Source organism: Macrosteles quadrilineatus, unplaced genomic scaffold (assembly GCF_028750875.1).
Source record: "Macrosteles quadrilineatus isolate MER2022 unplaced genomic scaffold, UCM_ALF_1.0 Scaffold_5__1_contigs__length_97177068, whole genome shotgun sequence".
In the NCBI taxonomy this organism is placed as follows: domain Eukaryota; kingdom Metazoa; phylum Arthropoda; class Insecta; order Hemiptera; family Cicadellidae; genus Macrosteles; species Macrosteles quadrilineatus.
Genome location: NW_026542598.1, coordinates 58614515 through 58635052, shown reverse-complemented (window position 1 = coordinate 58635052; position 20538 = coordinate 58614515). Strand labels below are relative to the sequence as shown.

Sequence of the window (20538 nt, the reverse complement as noted above, 5' to 3'; positions counted from 1 at the left end):
GATTTTTGAAAAAAAAAATACATCTCGAGTGCAAAAGCACATTGCTCACTCGAAAAAGCCATGTCTACTACTGAAAGTGATATTCTTAGAAATTCCCAAAACAAAAGCTTCATATGAGTCTAACTCCATTCCTCCAGCACACGCCCACTACTCACAGTGCCATCTTAAAAGTAGGGATATTTCCCTGCCCCACCCTGTACTTTTCAATCAAATGGCGACCATACAAAGTAGGTATTTTAAGCCAAGTATGAATGGAGATGAGTGTAGGATGGGGTGGCGTGATCTTGTAGTCTTGTTAGTAACTAAGGCCGACATATTCCTTAGACACATCTGTTAATCAGACAGCTAATGGCAACTAAGGGACCTACAGTTTATAGTAGAATCCGAACCAAATTTTTCCTTGGTATATACGAATTGGTCTAATTATCAGGATAGCACTGCAGGTGGTCGTAGTACTCACTCGTGCGGACGTTAATCCACACCAGGGAGTATCGCATCCACAGTGTATGCCTATAAATATCCTTAATTCGTGACCTCCTAGTAGCTGGATTTAATATATTTTTCTTTAAGTTTCCATATCAAGATGTTTGCCTAATCTTTCTCTTTTTGTATCTCAATTAGTTAAGGCAAAGGGTCATGGATGTTGATTAAATGAAAATTAATTAACAGATTGTATTAATTCGCTTTACGGGTGAATTTAAGTTATAATTTCACCACAGTTTAGACAACTAACTGAAAAATAAACTGATGTGACTATAGTCAATTTTAGCTTAAAGAAACCCTAGTTCAATAAGCAATATGACAGCGAAAATAATAACAAATTAAGTTTTATTAAACATCACACTACACATTAATGGATTATAAGCCTACAATTAAAGGATTATAGATGCGTATGTATGTTTTAGTTTTTGAAACAACAGTTCGTTCACTAAATTGTAACATACAATTCATTTTAAGAAGTTAGTTGGATGAAAATACAATAACATTCCCCTTGATGAGCCCTCGATTCATATAATCTTGTAAAGTGGAAAACAAAATGGCGTGTCTTGTAACTGATAATTTGTTAAAAAGTTATGAACTAACACAAAGTTCATACATCACGGGTTGTAGTTGTAACAAATATTTATTTTAGTTTCGTGTCACTAATGCCCAATTATATATTTGAAATGTTTTTATCGTCAAATTACCTTCTTTTTTTAAAATATAAATAAAAAAATAAAATTTTACTTGTAAGAGCAATTTTCCTTTTATGCCCTTGATGTTGCACGTTTGGTAAAACTGGCACATACTTGGAAAACAATACTGTATGTAAGAGATTATACCCAACAACTATCTTACATAAAAGTGATTTTGTCTCATGAATACTCTCTAAGAAAATGCACACATTCAATAATTAAATTTGTTAAAGAAATTTAAGAAAGATTGTAGTTTTCGTTAAAAACAAATACTTGGTGTAAGGTTCTTTTTACCTTCGTTGACTTGATAAGTTTACAACTAAAAAACTACAAACTACGAACTAGGAGACAAGAAAAATCGAGGTGTTTACTAAAACAGATTTTATTTTATGAAAACATTATTCCTTAAGAAACCACTGAGGTTCCAATCCGTGTTGCCACAAAGTAGTAAATTTCCCGCAAACCACAAGCCTCAACACAATTACTGACATAATCTTCGAAGCGTCGCGTTGTCTCTCAATCTTGGCAGCTTTGCTCATAAATCTTTTTTGACTTTAAATAAAGCTATGATGTACTCTTACAAACATTACTAAGCGATTAAAAAAATACCCCCGCTGCAGCAAACCTGTGTTTTTTTGTGTTTTTTTAAATTTTAATAGTTTAGCAAGATATGAAAGCATTTTCCAAATTTGATCAAAATATAAACAAACAAACTACAACACTTTACTTATTCTCCATAACAATAACATGGGAATTTTAAATTTTAAATTTTTTTGAATTTTCTCCGTAACCATTAGGTACATAAAAACGCTTCAATATACTAAAGTATTTGTTTTTCTTAAAGCTCTATAAAATTGTTTGGATAAATATTGCTAAATTTTATGTTTGTTTTTTGGGTCAAAAATTTACCCCATAAAACAACCCATAAACCCCCTTTCCCATAGTCCGATCATCCTGGTTCGCAAACTCGTTCGAATGAATGTAGGTTTACCGTTTATACCAAATTTCATAAAAATCGGATCATGTAGCCTACAGTTTGGTAAACTGCTTTTTGACCTTATATGCCTCACAGTTGCTAAATTACAATTTTCAAAATGCGAGGCGTATCCATACTATACTCAAACTAAAGTTTGGTCGCAGTAATCATGTGAAGAATGGTTACAAACTGCATCAAATATGTTTCTGTTATAATTTAGGTGTTCACGTAATAGGGCGGCTGATATATACAATTTATTGTAGAAAATAAAGCACAACTGAGCACATGTTTCTGTTAGTATAATTTAAATTTCTCGATGCTTCTTTTATTGTTCAAGAAAATCGTGTTTATGACCTTTTTGTACGCTTTACGAACTCCTCTGAGAAATGTAAGACAAAGAATATTTCTTACAAAGCCCCTATTATAAATGTATCCCAAATACCAATATAATTTTAGTTATGATCAAAATACAAGTCACTTCGTCAACGTATAATTTGATTTATTCTCTTGCTTATAGTACATCATACATTGCCCCATACTCCCACAAATTGCATTTAACATGCATCAGTAAATCAATTCCATTAAATCAAATCATGCAAAATAAAATATCTATCACAAGGATTATGATTGGGCTCCTTAAAAAAAATATAGGCTACATCTAAAAATGAATCTTGTTTACTTGTTTTATTTTTTTAATAAATGAATATTTACACTTTTTTAAATGTGAAAATTTGTTATTGAAGTATTCAAAATTATGTTGGTTAAACTACGATTAGAAGTGACAAATTAGCATGATCAATGTGCAGCATGATGTTGACACTTGTTTTACCAAACCAACTGTGGCTCGTCACTTGCGCACTACGACTTGGACGAGTTTTCACTCCCAGAGGTGCTAACGGTTGTAAAATGTATAATGGGTAAAATCAGTATGATTATCTTGGTCATGTTTGTGCCTTACTTCTATATGAGACGTGAGTAATAGCAATATTCTTAAATAACCTAAAATAAAGTGATAAAGTATTATTAATGTTACGTATCTTTAACAAATATGGTGTTCTAGGAATTAGTAGACATACTATAGTAAATAACTCCCTTATCATCATCGTGCGTGTAATTGAATTACCTGAAAGTACAAAAATAAGTCAAATTACACTTGTAATAAATATATTTACTCTTATACTGTTTACTTACAACCACTTATCATCTGTTATATGCCTTTACCGTCTTGTGAGTGAACAGTTTAAGTGTAAATATATTTAGTACAAGTGTTATTTGACGTATTTTTTCACTTTCAGATACTGTAGTAGTAACAAATGATATTTGTAAGAGAATTTTATAAAGTTATATACTAATACAGTTGATTTAGATGCCTTACGTGTCTTTCAGAGTGGATAAAAAACACGAGACATGCTGAAAAGTCCAATTTAATAATAGTAACATGATACATGATAAGTTATTTCCTATTTTATCATTTACACAGCTTAACATTTCAAGACATATTTATAAACAGTAACTATTGAACATAGGTAGTATTGTCATTACTTGCTATTGTTTTTAGCTATTACTTAGATTAAATTTTTTTATGGTTATCAACAAGTACAGTGGTTCGGTCATGCTATAAAGGAATGTTTTAACTGTTTTTCTTTAAACGTTTGCAGATGAAGATGATATGCATCCGTTTATTCTTATCTCAGAACTCCAGAGGAAGTATAGTGAGAAGCTTGCTAAGGAAACAGAAAAGCATGGCAGAAAACCTGGTTAGTACATATACATACAATATTTATTTCTATTTTTGTGATCAATGATCTATTATTAAGGTAGAAAAATTACTATACGGATATTAGATAGTTACCTATGCTTGAATAGTAATGTTGACTGATATCATAATTAAAAAAAAACCTTTTTGTCTGGCATTCCAATCACTAAAACAAAATACAGGTCCACAAAAGATTATTACAATCTATACGTAAGCCATGTTAGAGGTAGCTATTTCTCCTAGTATGGATTTAAGTAGTTGATCACTATTGTATTATTATTATTCGGCTGTTCTCTTTAGTTATTGTTTTAAAATATTGTTAACAGTCCAACGCCATTGAAATGTTGAAATGTATACCACTTTTTATTCTATTTTGTTCGATTTGTTAGATCAACATTAATTTTACCGTAATCTGCTACACTATGATTCAATAGGCATGTGCCCAGTTTCGTTTTCTTTTCTGCAGAGTTGCGAAAAATCTAGGTTTTGTCGTGGTAAATTAATTCCACGGAGACCTAAGTCTTCGACTGTAGTGAGTTTAGCCGGTATTTCAGCAGTTTTCTTGTTTGTCCATGTTTAAATGGAGAATACCTACGTGAAAGCTATAAATCCACTAAGAGTATCGGAAGATTTGCCTGCGTTGAACCATAGATTTGTCCTTTATCTATGGTTGAACAATCGAGTATAAGACGTGCAGTTGTTTGACACTGTCGACATTGTCGAAGGAAAGATATAAAATGCTACTCTTTCAGCACCATCGTCAAAGGCCGAAAAAGAAGCACTGTATGAGTTTAACAAATCGTCCGATCAAGCAAAAATAGTTATTTCTCCAAGAGTCAGCTATGAGCTTCATCAACGTATTTTGGGAAGAGTATAAGCCAAGGAAGCGTGGGACATCTTGATCGATCAGTTTGACAAGGTCAAAGATTCCTTCAATGTCTTTAATTTTCTTAACGTGGGGATTAAACATAATACGCTCCGAGAGTGCTTTCACTAAGGAAAATAATCATCGTGAATTGACTGCTGGTCTGAAAACGCGAAACGTTCAGACAAGTGGAGATTGCCTTGAGATTCTGTTCGTTTTGAAAGTACTTCACATCCTATCAAGGCGTTTTGAGACATTCAAGTCAAGCTATCCGCTAAGTGTTAATAAAAGCGAACGAAAGCAAGAATCTTGAAATCTGTTGTCTGCACAGAATCTTCACGAACGCAATATTGTGCCAACGACGTCAAAAGGTGGTGATGTTCTTAGGGGAATTCCCCAAAAGTGACACAGGCTGTAAATACTCTACTTATACAGCTAACAGTCTTTGGCTCTGTGAAGTAGATGGAAAAGCCGCGTTTCCAGCGCGTGCTAGTGACACCAATAGTCCATTTTCTGTCAGTGAACAAACCGCAAGACTCACAAGCTCATTCGACTGATGGCTGATGGCTGTATTTCACTTATTTCCATCGATAGTGACTTCCTGGCATACCTTGTATCTTGAGTCCGTGCTTGCAGCTCAAGACATAAATCTCGGTAGCAAATGTGTGTCAACTTTTACTAAGAGTACGGTTCGTCTGACTGAAACGTCAACGTGACACTAACGTAGCAGAGTACGGCCGGGTTCTTCAGCTGATGATACAGTAATTGGACGATTTTAATTAAGTTAACGTTTGATTGAAAATTGAACACACTACCTGGAAAAGGGTGCCAGGTGACAACAAGGTGTGTGTCGTTCCAATTCAGGAATGCACGTCGCCCTCTATTAGGAAATCGAGTAAGACAAAAAGCATCTAGAGAGCTTTTATCAGGTCTGTTGACCATTTACGCCTTCTCTTAGCGGTAAGTTAATGTCGCACGGGAATTTTTACCAAACCCTTTTAGAGAAAGAAAACATTAACATACTGTATGTCTACCCTCAAGCATAATCAATATGGAAGTGTTGACAAGTATCGTTCGAGATGCTGTCAACACTCCTTTTACATCACTCCTCTGATGTCATCACATGATGTGCTCAACGACCGAAAAATTGATTTAAACAGCAGACAAGATGATTCTACGACGGTTAACTAAACTGCAATTTTTCGGGGACGACGCTGCGACGTTTGAGTCTAGAATAGGAAAAATAAGAAAAAGTCTCGAAGATTAGTTAATTTTATTTATCCTTTTTACCAAATCCTAGTTTAGTATAAACTTGGTCGTTATCTAATACATTAAAATTTTAAGAAGCCTTACAGTTACTTTCCAACGTACAAAATTCTGCCTTTGTTTAGTTGTATCGGCCACATTATAAAGTTTAATGCTACTCATAGATGTTGCCGATATTGGTCTTCGAAACAATTTATTAAACCTAAATTTCAAAATATTTATTACCAAATAAACTAGGGGTTGAATTAGGGGAGGTGCGATTGAGGCATTAGTTCAAAATTTCTCCGTGAACAGCGCTGTAGTAGAGAGCATTTTGGCAATGAAGGTTTACTAATCGCAAAAATAGTTCTGTTCATAAAATAAAATTATAAATGCCTCAAATTCAATGCTATAATTTTTTATTACAAAATTGCTATCATAACCTAACCGAACTAACCATAATGAAATAATATAAAAAAGTGTATTGATAGAAAAAATAATTCTGTTCGTTAAATAAAACTAGAAATTGCTCAATTAAAATTTTATAATGACTTAATAATCAAATTAAACTGTCATAACCGAACCAAACTAACCAAACATGCTGATAATGAAAAAATCTTAGTCAGTGTCACGAGCGGGATCCGAACCCGGGACTCTCAGCAAATTGGCCCGGCACGCTAACCACTAGACCACCGAGGCCGATGGCTCCTATCCGTATTGTTACGGTAATGGTGTTCTCTCAGCTAATGATAAGCCCACAGCTGTCGTAAGGTCATCTATACCTACCCTGAGTAAATACCATAAACGAGCACTGGACGAGGTTGAATAACAGACTGGCTTCCTAGTTTTTTTCAACATCATACAGTGTGATTTTCTTGTTACACAGGTTATCCCGTAACTCTTTGGACACATGTATTATAAATACATAAATATAATATTATATTATAAAAATAGGATTTCAAAATGGGTCTGTGGTGCCTTGTTTTCGGTCTGTCTGTAATGTGATTTTTTTTTTTAAATGTATAATTCCTAAACGGTTTAAGATACACAGCGTTGAGATTTTGCAAAAATTTTTATCTTATTAAGACTTATTTTCGTTTAAAATTATACCGACAGATCATCAACAGTTTCAAAATGGTGGCCTCTTAAAATATTTGATAACAATTTCATAGTTTTCAATGGTACCTTATTTGTTAAGAATTTATAAATAATAACAGAGAAATGTGTTCTTTTCGTAATGCATGACCACTTTTCTCCATTTAAATAATAATACTCCTTTTACATTGTCTGAATATCTTTACAATCATCTGTTATACATCAATCAGGAGTTTTAACACATAACAGCTGATTGAATAATTTATACTTGTACTGAGATATGGTCTACATTTTTGGAATGGCTCTTGTCCGTGCATGAGTAGTGGCGAGATTGTATGCAGAACACTTAACTATCCGAACAGGCAATGTTCTAACCAAATTACGAGATTATAAATTTCTCTGAAGTGTTTGCTCACATTCAGTACTAAGCAGCCAACTTAATAACATAAAAACACAATAAATAATTAGTTTAAATAGGTTTTAAGAATCGTAAGCAACTAGTAAAGACTTGCAGTAATGCTCAGACAACAATTCTTTTATAAAATAACAAAAACAATTGATTCAATCAGCTGTTATGTTTTAAAAGTAAAAGGAGTATTAGCATTGTTTAAATGGAGAAAAGTGGTCATGCATTACGAAAAGAACACATTTCTCTGTTATTATTTTTCCACTCTTAACAAATAAGTCATCATTGAAGAAAACATTACATTTACTAACTCTTTTGTCCCTTGCAATTTTTTTTTTTTTTTAAGTGAACACTTTTGTGAACAGTGGACAGTGGAATTTTAAGTGAACAGTGGAATTTGGCATCAAATGTTTTAAATGGCCGTCATCTTGAAACAGTTGTTGTTTTTTTTTGTATAATTTTAAACGAAAATAGGTCTTAATTAGCTATACATTTTTGCAAAATCTCAACGCCATCCACTGGACTTGGACATGCAGTCATGACTTAAAGTTCCGGTGTCGCCACACGTGTCCCCTGTGATTAACTACACTGGCCAATTTTTTTACAGTATTATATTTGTTTTTTGTGTTTTTCGTGTTCGTGTGCGTGTTCTAAGTGTAACGACGAATCTAACCAAATTGGTTAGATGACTTATTGACGTTTTTGTTCAACCTGAAGATGGACTTTTTAAGTCCAAAACTATAGTAGTGTACTGCTGAAGCAGGATCACTTGACGAAGCCACGTAACATAAACCATTTAGCTTAAAATCTCAACGTTGTATCTAAACCCGTTTAGGAGTTATTCATTTTTTTTACACATAAATACAGACAGATGGAAAACTAGGCACCACAGACCCATGTTCCTATGGTGAAATGTGTTTGTCTTGACGTAAGCAATAACGCTATATACATGTGTCCAGAGAGTTACGGGACACCCTGTAGATAAAATAAAGGATATCGTGAACTGGACGAAAACTCCTCAACTAACTAACCACGTGATTGATTTTAGCGAATTTCCCTATAGGGAAGTAGCTATTACCGTAGGTGGCACGGTAAGACCTAGACCCGGGACCGATTTACTTTTTCATTTTGATGTCCCCAGAGGCCAAAAACACCATTCGTTCAAATTTTTATATATGTATATATATATATATATAGACATATATATATATATATATATATATATACGTCCGTGAACGCGATAACTTGAGTAATTTTTGTCCGATTTTGATGAAATTTGGTTTAAAGGTGTAAAGCGGGATAAACTTGAATGAGTTCGCGAACCAGCACGATCGGACCATGGGAACGGGGCTTTACGGGGGGTTTTATGGGGTAAAAATTGGTTTTTCTCACTTTTGACCCTCAAAACACAAAATTTCCCGATTTCTCTTTAGACCTTTTTAAAGAGCTTAAAAAAACAAATAATTTAGTATATAAAAGTATTTTTCTTCGATTACTAGTAACGGAGAAAATTAAAAAAATTGTAAATTTAAAATTCCCATGTTATTCTTATGGAGAATATTGTCAAATGTTGTAGTTTGCTTGTTTATGGATATATTTTGATCAAACTTGGCAAATTTATTTATTTTGTACTAAGCTATCAATATTTTACTCAAAAACACACTTTATTAGTTTCCTTGTAGCAGCAAACCTAGGTACTCGTTAAACCTAATGTTATTAAAATATATTTAACTGAATATCAATTCAGACAACGAAATTCGCTTAGTCGGCAGGTTTGCTGCGGCGGGGGTATTATTAAAATGTAATATTCGTGTAAGCATGAATTCATTACTAAATCCAAATGTCCTATTTCAATCCATGTGGGAAATTCCTTTTTTTCCTGGGAAAATGTTCATTGCTTGCATCATTTACAACACGATGGTGCACTAAATATACATTAAATCATGTCCTTTATTTAGTATTTGAGAAGACATTGCACTAGATTATGTTACGAAAATGAGCAAATTATTAGACTGGTCTGCCTCGTCCAATCTGCTAGACAACAATTTCAGGTCACAGTGTTTATTCAGGTCTACACTATAAGTATGAGTGCTTTCTACACGATCAACAGAGCTAGGACATCGTACGTTGGAAAATAACAGGAAATCGAGTACCATGCATCAACGTTTGTTTAAATGAAACATATCCATTTTACCAAAACCAACAACAAGGTCAATTTTTGGACCTTCAAAAACATAGTTCAAAAACATAGTTTAACATAGTTGTGACGGCTTGTATGTAAGAAATTGTACTAATATTTTGTGGGCTTCCTGTATTTTTACCTGTTTTAAATGGAGTATTGTATGGGACACATAAAAGCCGTAAACAAATCCGTTATTATGCCAAACGAGACAAATATTGTTGAGGCATTAATATTGATTTCGACATGGTAAATATTGCCTATTTAAGATTGTATATTCTATCCAAATTCTGTTTAGAAGTACCACCATCGATACCGATGTTTTTGGCAAAGGTATTTCATGATTCTTATAAAATGATGATCTATGATGATTATTATAAAATAGAGAATTTGTGAAGTGTTACGTGAACGGAGGTTGAGATTTTGTACCTACAAAGCAATATCCTCCTAGTAATTAAAAGTTAGTAAGTAGTAAAGTAATTTCATGGTGTAGTTTTTCTCTCAACGTTAATGTTCAAAAGCCAAATTGTCATCAAAACAGCCTTAGGAATATTGTCAAGATTAGTTTTTAAAAGTTAAGTAGTTTATTCAAGTACAAGTAATAATAATATGTAAAGTTAAATGGGTAAATCATAAAACCGATGTATATTTGTTATTTCCGTGAGTACAGAAGTATGTTTATTTTATGAGCAATGTAGTGTTTTTATGATCTATGTACGATTCAGGCTGTTTGTTTATTTTACAAATAATGTCGTCTTTTCAGGCCCAGTGTACGATGGATGCAATATGTGTGTGTGGAAGTATTGCTCTCCATCCACCCAAGAGCTTAATGCGTTTAGGTTTAGCGAGAGTGACGATGCCAAACACCTGTTTGAGTGTTTTGGGGCGGTTCTTACTGATAGAGATTGTATCATCAAAATTCTTGCCAAGCGATCTGAAATACAAAGAACGATTATACTCAACCAGTTCCAACAAATGTATTCAATGGACTTTTCAGACAAACTAACCGATCGGCTTAATAAATATCGGTCGACAACGTTATTAACTAATCTGGGTACTCCTCTGCCACTATTCTTTGCTAGTCAGTTCCGCGCCGGTTTTGAAAAACTAAAAGTACAACGCACAAAGGTCGAAGGTACTTTTACAAGAACCGAAATCTTGGAATTATTAACGAGCCTTCCCAACTGTATGCTTAGAAAGGTCAAGTCCGTGTATGATGCCAAATATGTACAGACATCATTTCTTCGCGATTTGAATGAATCTTTTAAATTAATGCCTAAGAGTGAATACATTGAAGTTGTTGTCGCCTTGGCAAACACAGGAAGGGACGAAATGACTAGTTGGTTCGCGGCTTGGAATGATGCGAAAACACTACGTAGGGCTGTGAAAGACCAACACTTCAACAAAATCAAGGAAAGGTCTAAGGAGATATTTACAACACGTTCGTTGTATCAATTAAGGGATACTCTAATCATTTATGATAAGCTAAGGCAAAACGATGAAGGGTATAGCACGATTTTTGACGATTTCTATCACAAACACGAGAATGCTGTGGAGATATATTCGACTGTTTCTAAAATCGCTCTAGATCATAACACATACTTCGCAGGCGTCATAGAGAACACTTTGAAAAATGACAAAGATCCGTCCAGATTCATGAGCATCATTAGAGCTCGATGTGGTATTGATTTAAAAGATATCGCCGATGAGTATGAGAAGATCGTAGGTGAGTCTATGATTGATACATTGAATAAACATGATAATAAAAAAGGTGACGAGCTTACAAACTTGGGAAATACAGTGATGACAATACTCAATGGTAGAACAGCCGAAAAAGAATAAATTGAGGTTTATGAAATGCCCATCGAGAATAAATAAATTTGAAAACTATTACGCTATTTTTTTTCTTTCCTAATATCAATTACATTAATTGTTTTTTACTCAGAAAATATTTTGAACGTCAATTCAATTCAGTTCTGATTCCTTAATGTTGGTAGTTTAATATTTTACTCGATATTGAAAATTATCTAATTGTTTATTGCAAGGTTTAGCTTACTTGATAATCTGTGATTATCGTCTATTTAATAACAGGTGTTAATGATAGATAGTAAAATTGATGCAATAAAAAAGATAAAATTCAAGAGATGGTTTAATGAACATGATTTTCTAAGAACTGACAAAATGTAAACAAAAAGGTAAATAGAGTACTAACAATATAATAAAAAATATGATTTGTGCACAAAAGGCAGGCAGAACATAGTAATCAGAGAGAACTTCTAACAACAGGTGTCATAACTTTTGTTTAATTAGGTTTTGCATAGTAACACGTACCTACCACAAATGCATGATTAAAACTTTGGAGATGAAATATAGAGAAAGTTAACATTCTAAAATATGTTTAGAAAATAAAATTGAAAAATTCTTAATTGCTTATACATACACATACATATCGTTGATGTGAAAGTATTAGTTTTATTTTTTATTTTATTTTTTTACATGTAAATCTATACAATAGTTCTAAAAATAATGTCTGCATAATTAAAGAAAATCATTTTTGACTTTATATTGTTCACAAAAACATCAAAATTGTATGAATAATTGGAACATAACAAGAGTAATAAGCCCCTAAGGTTATAAATCTGTGCGGGAGTCTACGTATTCACTTAATTCTTATATAAACTCAGTATCAGAGGTATGCCTGACCGAAATCAGTGTTACAATCATACTAAAATTACATTAAAAAATAACCTAACGTGGCTTCTCATGGAAAAATTATAATTTTCATAAAAATATAGCAAGAAGCACTAATAGAACAAAAAGTAAATAAAAAAATACTTCTAGTAACACTTAAAACATTTGTTTACACTCATACGTGTAAATATGTGTTTAAAGTATTACTAGACTTATTTTTTATTTACTTTCCGTACATTTAATAGCACGTACAAAGCTGATCAAAAAATTTTTATTAACAATTTAAAATCATTACCTACCCAACTATGAAAAACACGATGCCCTTGATATTAAAGTAATAAAAACGATTAATATCATTATAATTAAGTGGGTAGTTACTTGTTCACTTATTAAATTGGTTCTAGTTATGCACACTTTTAATATGGTTAGGAAGTAGATTGTCAAACTTTGGTGTTAAGTACAAACTATATTTTTCTGAGAAAAGATTAATTGGGTGGCGGATCGTACATTTGACGACGCACAGGTGTAAAATAAATTAAAATAATAATAAAAAATAAATTTAAAATAAAACATATAAAAATAAAAATACAAAAATAAATAAAATAAAAATAATAAAATAAATTAAATATGAGTTTTTAGTATAAATATTATAGTGTCACTGATTATAAGAAGTGGGTAAGATTATACGCACATCGGTCATACTAACTGTTGCTGGAGAGGCCCAGTCTGTCAATTATCAAATTTACCACGTTGAGCTTATGAGGATTATTTTATTTCGAGAGTTTCGAGGCCTACCTGTTATGTTGAAAGCTTTTGTTTACAATGTCAAATCGCCAAATAAAGCAAATTATTTCTATTTGGTAAACATCTCCTGTTTATTCTAAATGCACCTAATAAACCTTTCATACGGTTAAGCAACCCATAATAGAAATGTCTACAATAAACTTATTTAAAAAACTGATGATACATAACATTTTATGTTGACCAGCATTGTTGGGACCGGGTCACATTATTAGTCCGAGTTTGCTATAAATTACAAAATATTAGGAAAATCTGTTTCCCGAGGTTAGGTAATTTAACTAATAATATTTAGATAAATCAACTGACCAGGGTTTTATTTACTGACCGAGAGGAAAATGAAATACGTTTCTATAAGTTACAGGTATTGATAATTACATATACCAGCATTGCAATTGTTACAACTATTCATTATTCTATCAACTAGCTTTTTTATTCAATACCAATATTTTTACCCTCGCCAGTACTTCAGAAAGAAATTTTGACACTCACTGTTTCAAAGTGTTTACTTTTAATCCTATAGTAAGAAGGATGATTAGGCATATTAAATACTAAAGTGATGATACGTACTCTCTTGAGTGGTTAGCTTAACCACATTCAAACTTTACTAAATGCTATAGGGGTGTTACAAGAGCGTTACATGTTCCCATGCGATGTATAATCACAATGGCCTGAAGCATAGAGTTGTAGATTCGCTGGCATCACCATTCGGGATATATGAAGTTAATCCAAAATATCCAGTCATAGAAAAGTAGCTTCTAATTTTAGTATACTTTAAGTTACTGTGTAGTGGCAATTCACATGTAGTTTAAATAAGTCAAAAAATTAAACCCAAAACTAAAATGGGTTTGGACCATTTGCTCTAAAAGTGTCTGAGTACACTTATACCATAACTACTAAAAAAAACTCTCAGCCTTGGAAAATGAAAAATCACTTTTTATGTAGTGTTAAAATTTGTACCTACGAACGTTTGATAAAGTAGCCGTTTTAGTTCAGTTCTTAGATTTGAAAATTTTCACATAACATCATTTTTTACTTTCATAACAGCATAGTTTTACTCATAACAACACGGGTAACGTAACACTGAGGTTCAAGGATTGAGGGAGAAGAAGTAAAATTTGATGATTCGAACTTCAACTAATCAGCTGTTCAGGCCAATTTAATTGTTGAGTGGTGCAATTAGTGTTAGGTACATGTTTCGTTGCATCACTGTCAGTGGCAATGATACGTTATAAACGAAAACATAACCTTTTAAAAGTTATGAGTAGGCACGATTACTGGAAAAATACCGGTATGGATCATAAACATAAACAAATGACGTTTTTGGCCCGAAAATAAACATTATTTTAACATTGCTTAAATGGAACTGCCAAAACATATTGTCATTTGTTTATGTTTATGATCCATACCGGTATTTTTTTTAGTAATCGTGTGAGTAGGTAACGATTTTTAATAATTGAACACTGTCGTGGGTAAAGTAGTGTAAGCAACTCGCGTAAACAGTGTTAACGACACTCGTAGAAGTTTTTAAGGCACTCGCCAAGGCCCGTACCTTAAATTTTGTACTCGTATCGTTAACACTATCTTTACGCAATCGTTGCGTTTACTATAAAGACGGTATACGATATATCAAATAGGTTGAAAATGGTGTGGATGGAAATACAGCGCTTGGGAATAAGTGTCTGATGAAAAAAATGAAAGAAATACTGATTTATAAATTAACAAGTAAACTTATACTTCGCGTATACATATCGAAGATTGTTTTCAAAACACCAAAAGCACCAAAAGGACCAAAAGTAGGGTTCTCTTAATTTCCGATAGGGTCTGATGGGAAAAATCTGACACCATTATATATTACCCTATACTTATTACGGTATAAATAAAATAGTAGAAAGACACATTTGTAATATTCGTATAAAGTATATTTACAACTAAAAGCTGTGTACATATTTTAAAATGTGGTATGAAATGTGTGGAACAATTTTATTTTTAAATAGCTCGACATTTGTCGAACAGAATGTGCAGTAACTTAAACAGCTCTAGTTATAGCCTTGGAGTATAAAAAATAAATGAGTTAAGATTATTATAATGTGGTGAGATTAATGGCTAATTCCATGTAAAATGGATTACATTAATGGTTTAGCAAAATGTGATATGCTAAATCCAGGATTAAAGAGGACTGGTAAAGTTAAATTTGTTAATGAGGGAATGCGACACAGCCCGCATGATCTCAATGATAATTTGTAAATGCTATTTTGTGGTTGGTAATAAATTGTGAGATTTGCTGTTGAAGTCATTTACCGCTGTGTTTTAACATAAATATAAATTATTTAGATTATAACCCGTTTCATTCATTTAACTAAGCTATTTATATTTGTTTTGTTTGTTCCTGAAGAAGGCTAATGCCGAAATATAAAACATTTTTTTGTTAAAAGTGTATGAATAGTTTTATAACAATATATATTTTAAATAGTTATAATTTTTTAATTGTGATTTTATCATCGTGTGGGCGTTGAAATTAAGTACTGTAGTGTATGATACACAAGTTTTTATTGTGCAAAATATTACCATCGTTGTATTAGTCAACATTTGCAGCTATCTCTCTCTAATATTGAATGTAAGCCCTACTACTAATAGTTGTTGTTTACAATAAAAGATAGCTAATGTCAAAAAAATTAGTGTAGACTTGTAAACCTACCGAAGGGATTTGTGAACCAACCTTATCCTTATCACAAACCTCACGCAAGGCTCGAATTCGTGCAACAGTTACTTTTCGTTTGGCCAAATAATGTAATCTACCTACTAGCCATTTGTAAACAAGTTTTTATGCTTTTAACAGTTAGTTGTCATAAACAAACTATTATAAGAGTAATGGAATTGATTTTTAAAATAGTTAAGGCTAATATCTCCATACTGCCAGTTTTACCGATTTGCATCTGAGCACTGATAGAATCATGTGCCATCTCTGTATGTCATTGATCAATCATGTGCTATCGCAAAAAAAAAACAATTACTTGATTTTATAGCTTTTGTATAAAACAACCCTATGAATCTGGGAGCCTTAGATTGTTTTGTTTAAATTAACTTTGAAATTTAAACCTGCAAATACACTAGAGTTGAGCTAAGCTTAGTGAGTTTTATTAAGTTTCGTAAATCCCGAGAGAGTAACAAGAATCGTGTCCAATTTGTGAAATTGGGTAAGAAATGTACTCCTTTACCTCGAGGAGATTCACTGTCGGAGCATAATCCAAACAGTTAAACATGGGGATATAGTGCAAAATAAATACTGAATACTGATATTTGAGGTAAGTACTTTATATTTTTATCCTTATTATTTTTAATAAATTGACTGTAAAAGTTAATATAAATATCAGTAACCATCAAGTATGAAACAATTTTAAGCTCCAATTGACTATGAGTACTATTTTACTACGCTCTTCCGCATACTCAGTAATTCCGTATACTCGTAATTTCAAATTCGCTCATATAAATGAAAATCTCTTATGTATTTGCATCGAACTATAAGACAAAACTTTTACTGATAACATTAGCCGAACATTCATAATACGATTGAACAAATTTACTTAGAAAAACGGTGAATAAGCAATTATAAATGAAAACAAACAAAATGAAAACTAGCATAATGTTGACGCATCTTCAATATTTTAAATTTGATTGATAAATCTCTTCTAGTACGTTTTGTGTCCTTAGGAGAGGATATCGAAAAGCTGTTTTTTCGGAGAAGTTTACGGCTTACGGTTTTCTCAAAAGTTTGTATTCCTTATTAGCTTTATATAAGAGTGAATGTTGATATTCGTTAGTGTGGTACGCGGGTCAGTAGTACCGTCACCAGGAGATCTATTACGTACTACAAAGGTGAGTTTTAAGTTTCATTTAAAGTAAAGAACAAAGTACGCCGTGGATTATGATTCAAACCAAGTACATGCATTCAAGAGTTTTAAAATCCAAAATGAACCCAATTCGTACCTCCCCGCTCATCATTTTTAAGCATAAAAAAATGTTAACTTAATTATGAATATTCAGAAAGAATGGGGCTTTAAAAACTCAAATTAATACTACATTCATACCCCTAAGGAGGCTGTCTAGATAATCTGCTTGGAAAACAAATGTCTATGATTTAATTAAAGATTGTGTATTTTTTGCAAATTTTAAAAACTATTTAATAAAACAAAATAAAAACTGTTGTGTTTTAGAGAAAATACAGCCAACCGTAAGTCCAAAACTCTCAAATACTGTAATATGTTTGCTTAACATCGCTGTTTAGCTTATACAGGGTAATAATTAAGTCTTAGGACGACTTTATAGCTTTAAAACGAAAAGAGATATCTCAACCAAATTTGGCACGTCATTACTGGTAATAGTAAGCTATTTTTCCGTGTACGTACATGGTGATCAGATTTGGGACGGCCTACAGGGGTAAGTTGAAAATTTTAAAGGTAAGCATATGTTGATATGTGCATCAAATTAAAGATCTTGTTTAACTATAAACACTGTCACCAACCAAACCTCAAATAGACAACTGAGTAAAAAATAGCAGCCTTTCAAACATTTCTTGAATTTGCCATTTTGAATCTTTAAACGGCTCCATTTTTTACTCAGTTGTTAACCCTTTAAACCTTTAAAGTTGTTAAACCTTTAATTTGATATGCATATCGATCTATGCTTACGTCTACCACTTTCTTCCGACTTCCAGTGGGCGCCCTCCTGAGGAGAGAACGTATAATACCATCGCAAATTCAATGAATCTTTGAACAGGTGGTTTAATCCATACTTTTGGCTCGATTGTCCATTTAAAGTCCGGTGGCATTGTTTTCAGTTTAACAGTACCTTTAATTTTATGTACATATCAACCTTTGCTTACCAGATTTTCAACTTGCTCCCTATGACATCTCATCACGATGTACACAAAAAACAGTAGTTATGCCAAATTTAGTTGAGATATCTCTTTTTGTTTTAAAGTTATAAAGTAGTCCTAAGACTTAATTGTCACCCTGTATATTGATTTTGTGTTTGAAGAAATTTGCGTTCTTTGTCTCTTGTTGTATTAATGTATTGTACAGCGAAAATAAACTCTTAAATCATAAGCAATCCATGGCAGTAATGTTGATTTAAAATTTGGTTTGAGCATGATTATTTCAATGTGATTAATAAATATTCATATTAGGGGCCCGGGAAAATTGAGGCTACAAAACGGAATTTCTTTCCTGGAGGCTTTTATTTGAATCTCACCAATCAGCTATACGTTATGTGGTCATAGCGTGATTTGGTGGAGGTAACCCCGTCATAAGTGTAGGTCCTCCCTTTAGAATAAAAAGCTAGTTTTTGCAAATGATAAAAATGTTTTTTATTGGATAGTTCTGTTAAAAAAAAAACAGTCACCAGAAAACTAAATTAAAAATATTGCATTGTTTAATTTCTTTGAATTAAAAGTGATTTTGCGAGTGTTCAGGTTTCTGTTCGTTTGGCTATATGGGTCGAAGACAAGCACTGTGGCTTACCTGTGTTTATAGGGCTAAGTAAAGTGAATTTGGTCGCAATATCTCAACATTACACGTAGTAGAGGTCAACATTTGCATGATAGAGACTTGCTACACATTGGCTGACCAATATACCTATGTCATGAATAAGATGAACCAGCCGAAGTTATTTCTTTAGAAATGCACAAACGCAAACGGTTCACTCGTTAATAGAATCACGGAACAATCATTCCCGCTATCAGATTCCTTTAACGTCTAATCATTTATACTTTTAACAGTGTCAAATAATTCCCTGCTACGTTAAAGATGCAATTATATTTTTAAAATGAACATTAATCATGTATTAATGATTTAAATAACTAAGTTATTGGTTTATAGGGGCTGGAGACGTTGAATAAATGAAGAACGGGTAGAACAACTAGTTTGTAATAATGATTGATAATCTTATACACAGTCCTTAAATAATGTTAAGAGGAACATTAAACTAGGTTTAATGAAATAAAAACGGTTGTCTTGCCCAAAGCACTTTAGAAAATATCTAAACGTTCGGAGTCGATTTCTAGTAAGAAATAAGAATGTTTGGCGAACGTGATGATACTAAGCACTGACCACTTCGAGTTTTATTGTTGTTTTGAACAAACACTAAATGTTCGTCTCATAGAGAGCTGAAGATTTTTTGGCCTTAATTGTGATGAGTTAACTTTACTTCTAATTATAACGTAAGAATTATTCAACTTATAAAGTACGCTGTATTTTACCATAACTTGCAAAAATGTAAAGATGCAATGCTTAACAATACGTTTTGTTCTTACAGCTGTAGCCAAAGAACTTAAATTAAATTAAAATCATTGATTTCAAAGGTTAATGTTAAAGGCACATGACCAATCCTTACACTGTACCTGCTGAAGAAAATTAATCTCAAGAACTAGTTATCAGTACTAATTACTCGTTTTTGTACCCAAACCAAAATAGGAACTGAATTTTGAAGAGAACAATCTATATATTTATTCCGCAAGCGAATCGGTTCCCACGAAATATCTCAAACTAGAAAAAAGGTAGCTCGGCTGTTTAGGATTCATTTTAAAGTTTAAGGATCAAGAACGGTGGGGAAATATTAGTACTAAGAAAATACTCTTTCTTGTACCCAAACCAAAATAGAAACTGATTGTTGAAGAAAACTATTTCATTGATTTCAATAAAAAATATCAGGTCAATCTATAACAATACTAAACAGTATTTTTGGCAAATTCAATTAGTCTAGTCTCGCCTTCGCACGCAAAATGCAAATACATACCATTTAGAATATCTTAAAAGTCATACAACTGTTAAGAGTATATTTTGCTTTTACTTGGATTACTAATAGCTTTCAATTTGGCTAGGACAAAACATCTTCAGTGAAAATTAATTGTTGAAATCCACGCTAAATAACCACGCTGATCAACTTCTAAGTTAAAATTTTGTAAGGGGACTTTGAAAACAGTGGTATTGTAAACAAAAAGTTATATTTCAAGATTAGCATACCTTTTTTCACGTGTTAATACACTACTACAAAATTATGTGATGATAGAAGCTTCATGGCAAGTATCACATTTATATTATCACATAGATAAGTCTTGTCTAAGTACAATATTATGAAAACTGATTCGTTGCGTGTCTTGGGACTATTTCCCAACACAATTCCCAGAAAAAAATTACTTCTTACTGCACCATGTGAATTGGCTTTAAGAAAGAGTTTGTGAATAAAATACATTAAATTTATTAACCGTATTTATCAAAATATTGTTATTTATTTTAAAAATATATTGCACACAGATTTAAAAATATAGTTATACCCATTGATAAATAATATTATTG

At 32.4% G+C, this 20538-nt stretch overlaps 1 protein-coding gene across 1 annotated transcript; it reads left to right on the top strand.

The window, feature by feature from the left end:
* The first annotated feature begins 2988 nt into the window (after nt 1-2988).
* Nucleotides 2989-11587, top strand: LOC128994887 (annexin A1-like). The gene is made up of 3 exons (XM_054419713.1): nt 2989-3122; nt 3810-3908; nt 10461-11587. The coding sequence occupies exons 1-3, from the start codon at nt 3065-3067 to the stop codon at nt 11537-11539; spliced, it is 1236 nt and encodes a 411-aa protein (XP_054275688.1). The 5' UTR covers nt 2989-3064; the 3' UTR covers nt 11540-11587.
* The last annotated feature ends 8951 nt before the right edge of the window (nt 11588-20538 follow it).

Excerpts from the sequence above, each read along its gene's own strand:
- LOC128994887 (XM_054419713.1), top strand. The coding sequence starts at position 3,065 with ATGGGTAAAATCAGTATGATTATCTTGGTCATGTTTGTGCCTTACTTC. Across the intron at positions 3,123-3,809 it reads GCCTTACTTCTATATGAGAC|ATGAAGATGATATGCATCCG; the intron begins GTGAGTAATAGC and ends AAACGTTTGCAG. Across the intron at positions 3,909-10,460 it reads AAAGCATGGCAGAAAACCTG|GCCCAGTGTACGATGGATGC; the intron begins GTTAGTACATAT and ends TCGTCTTTTCAG.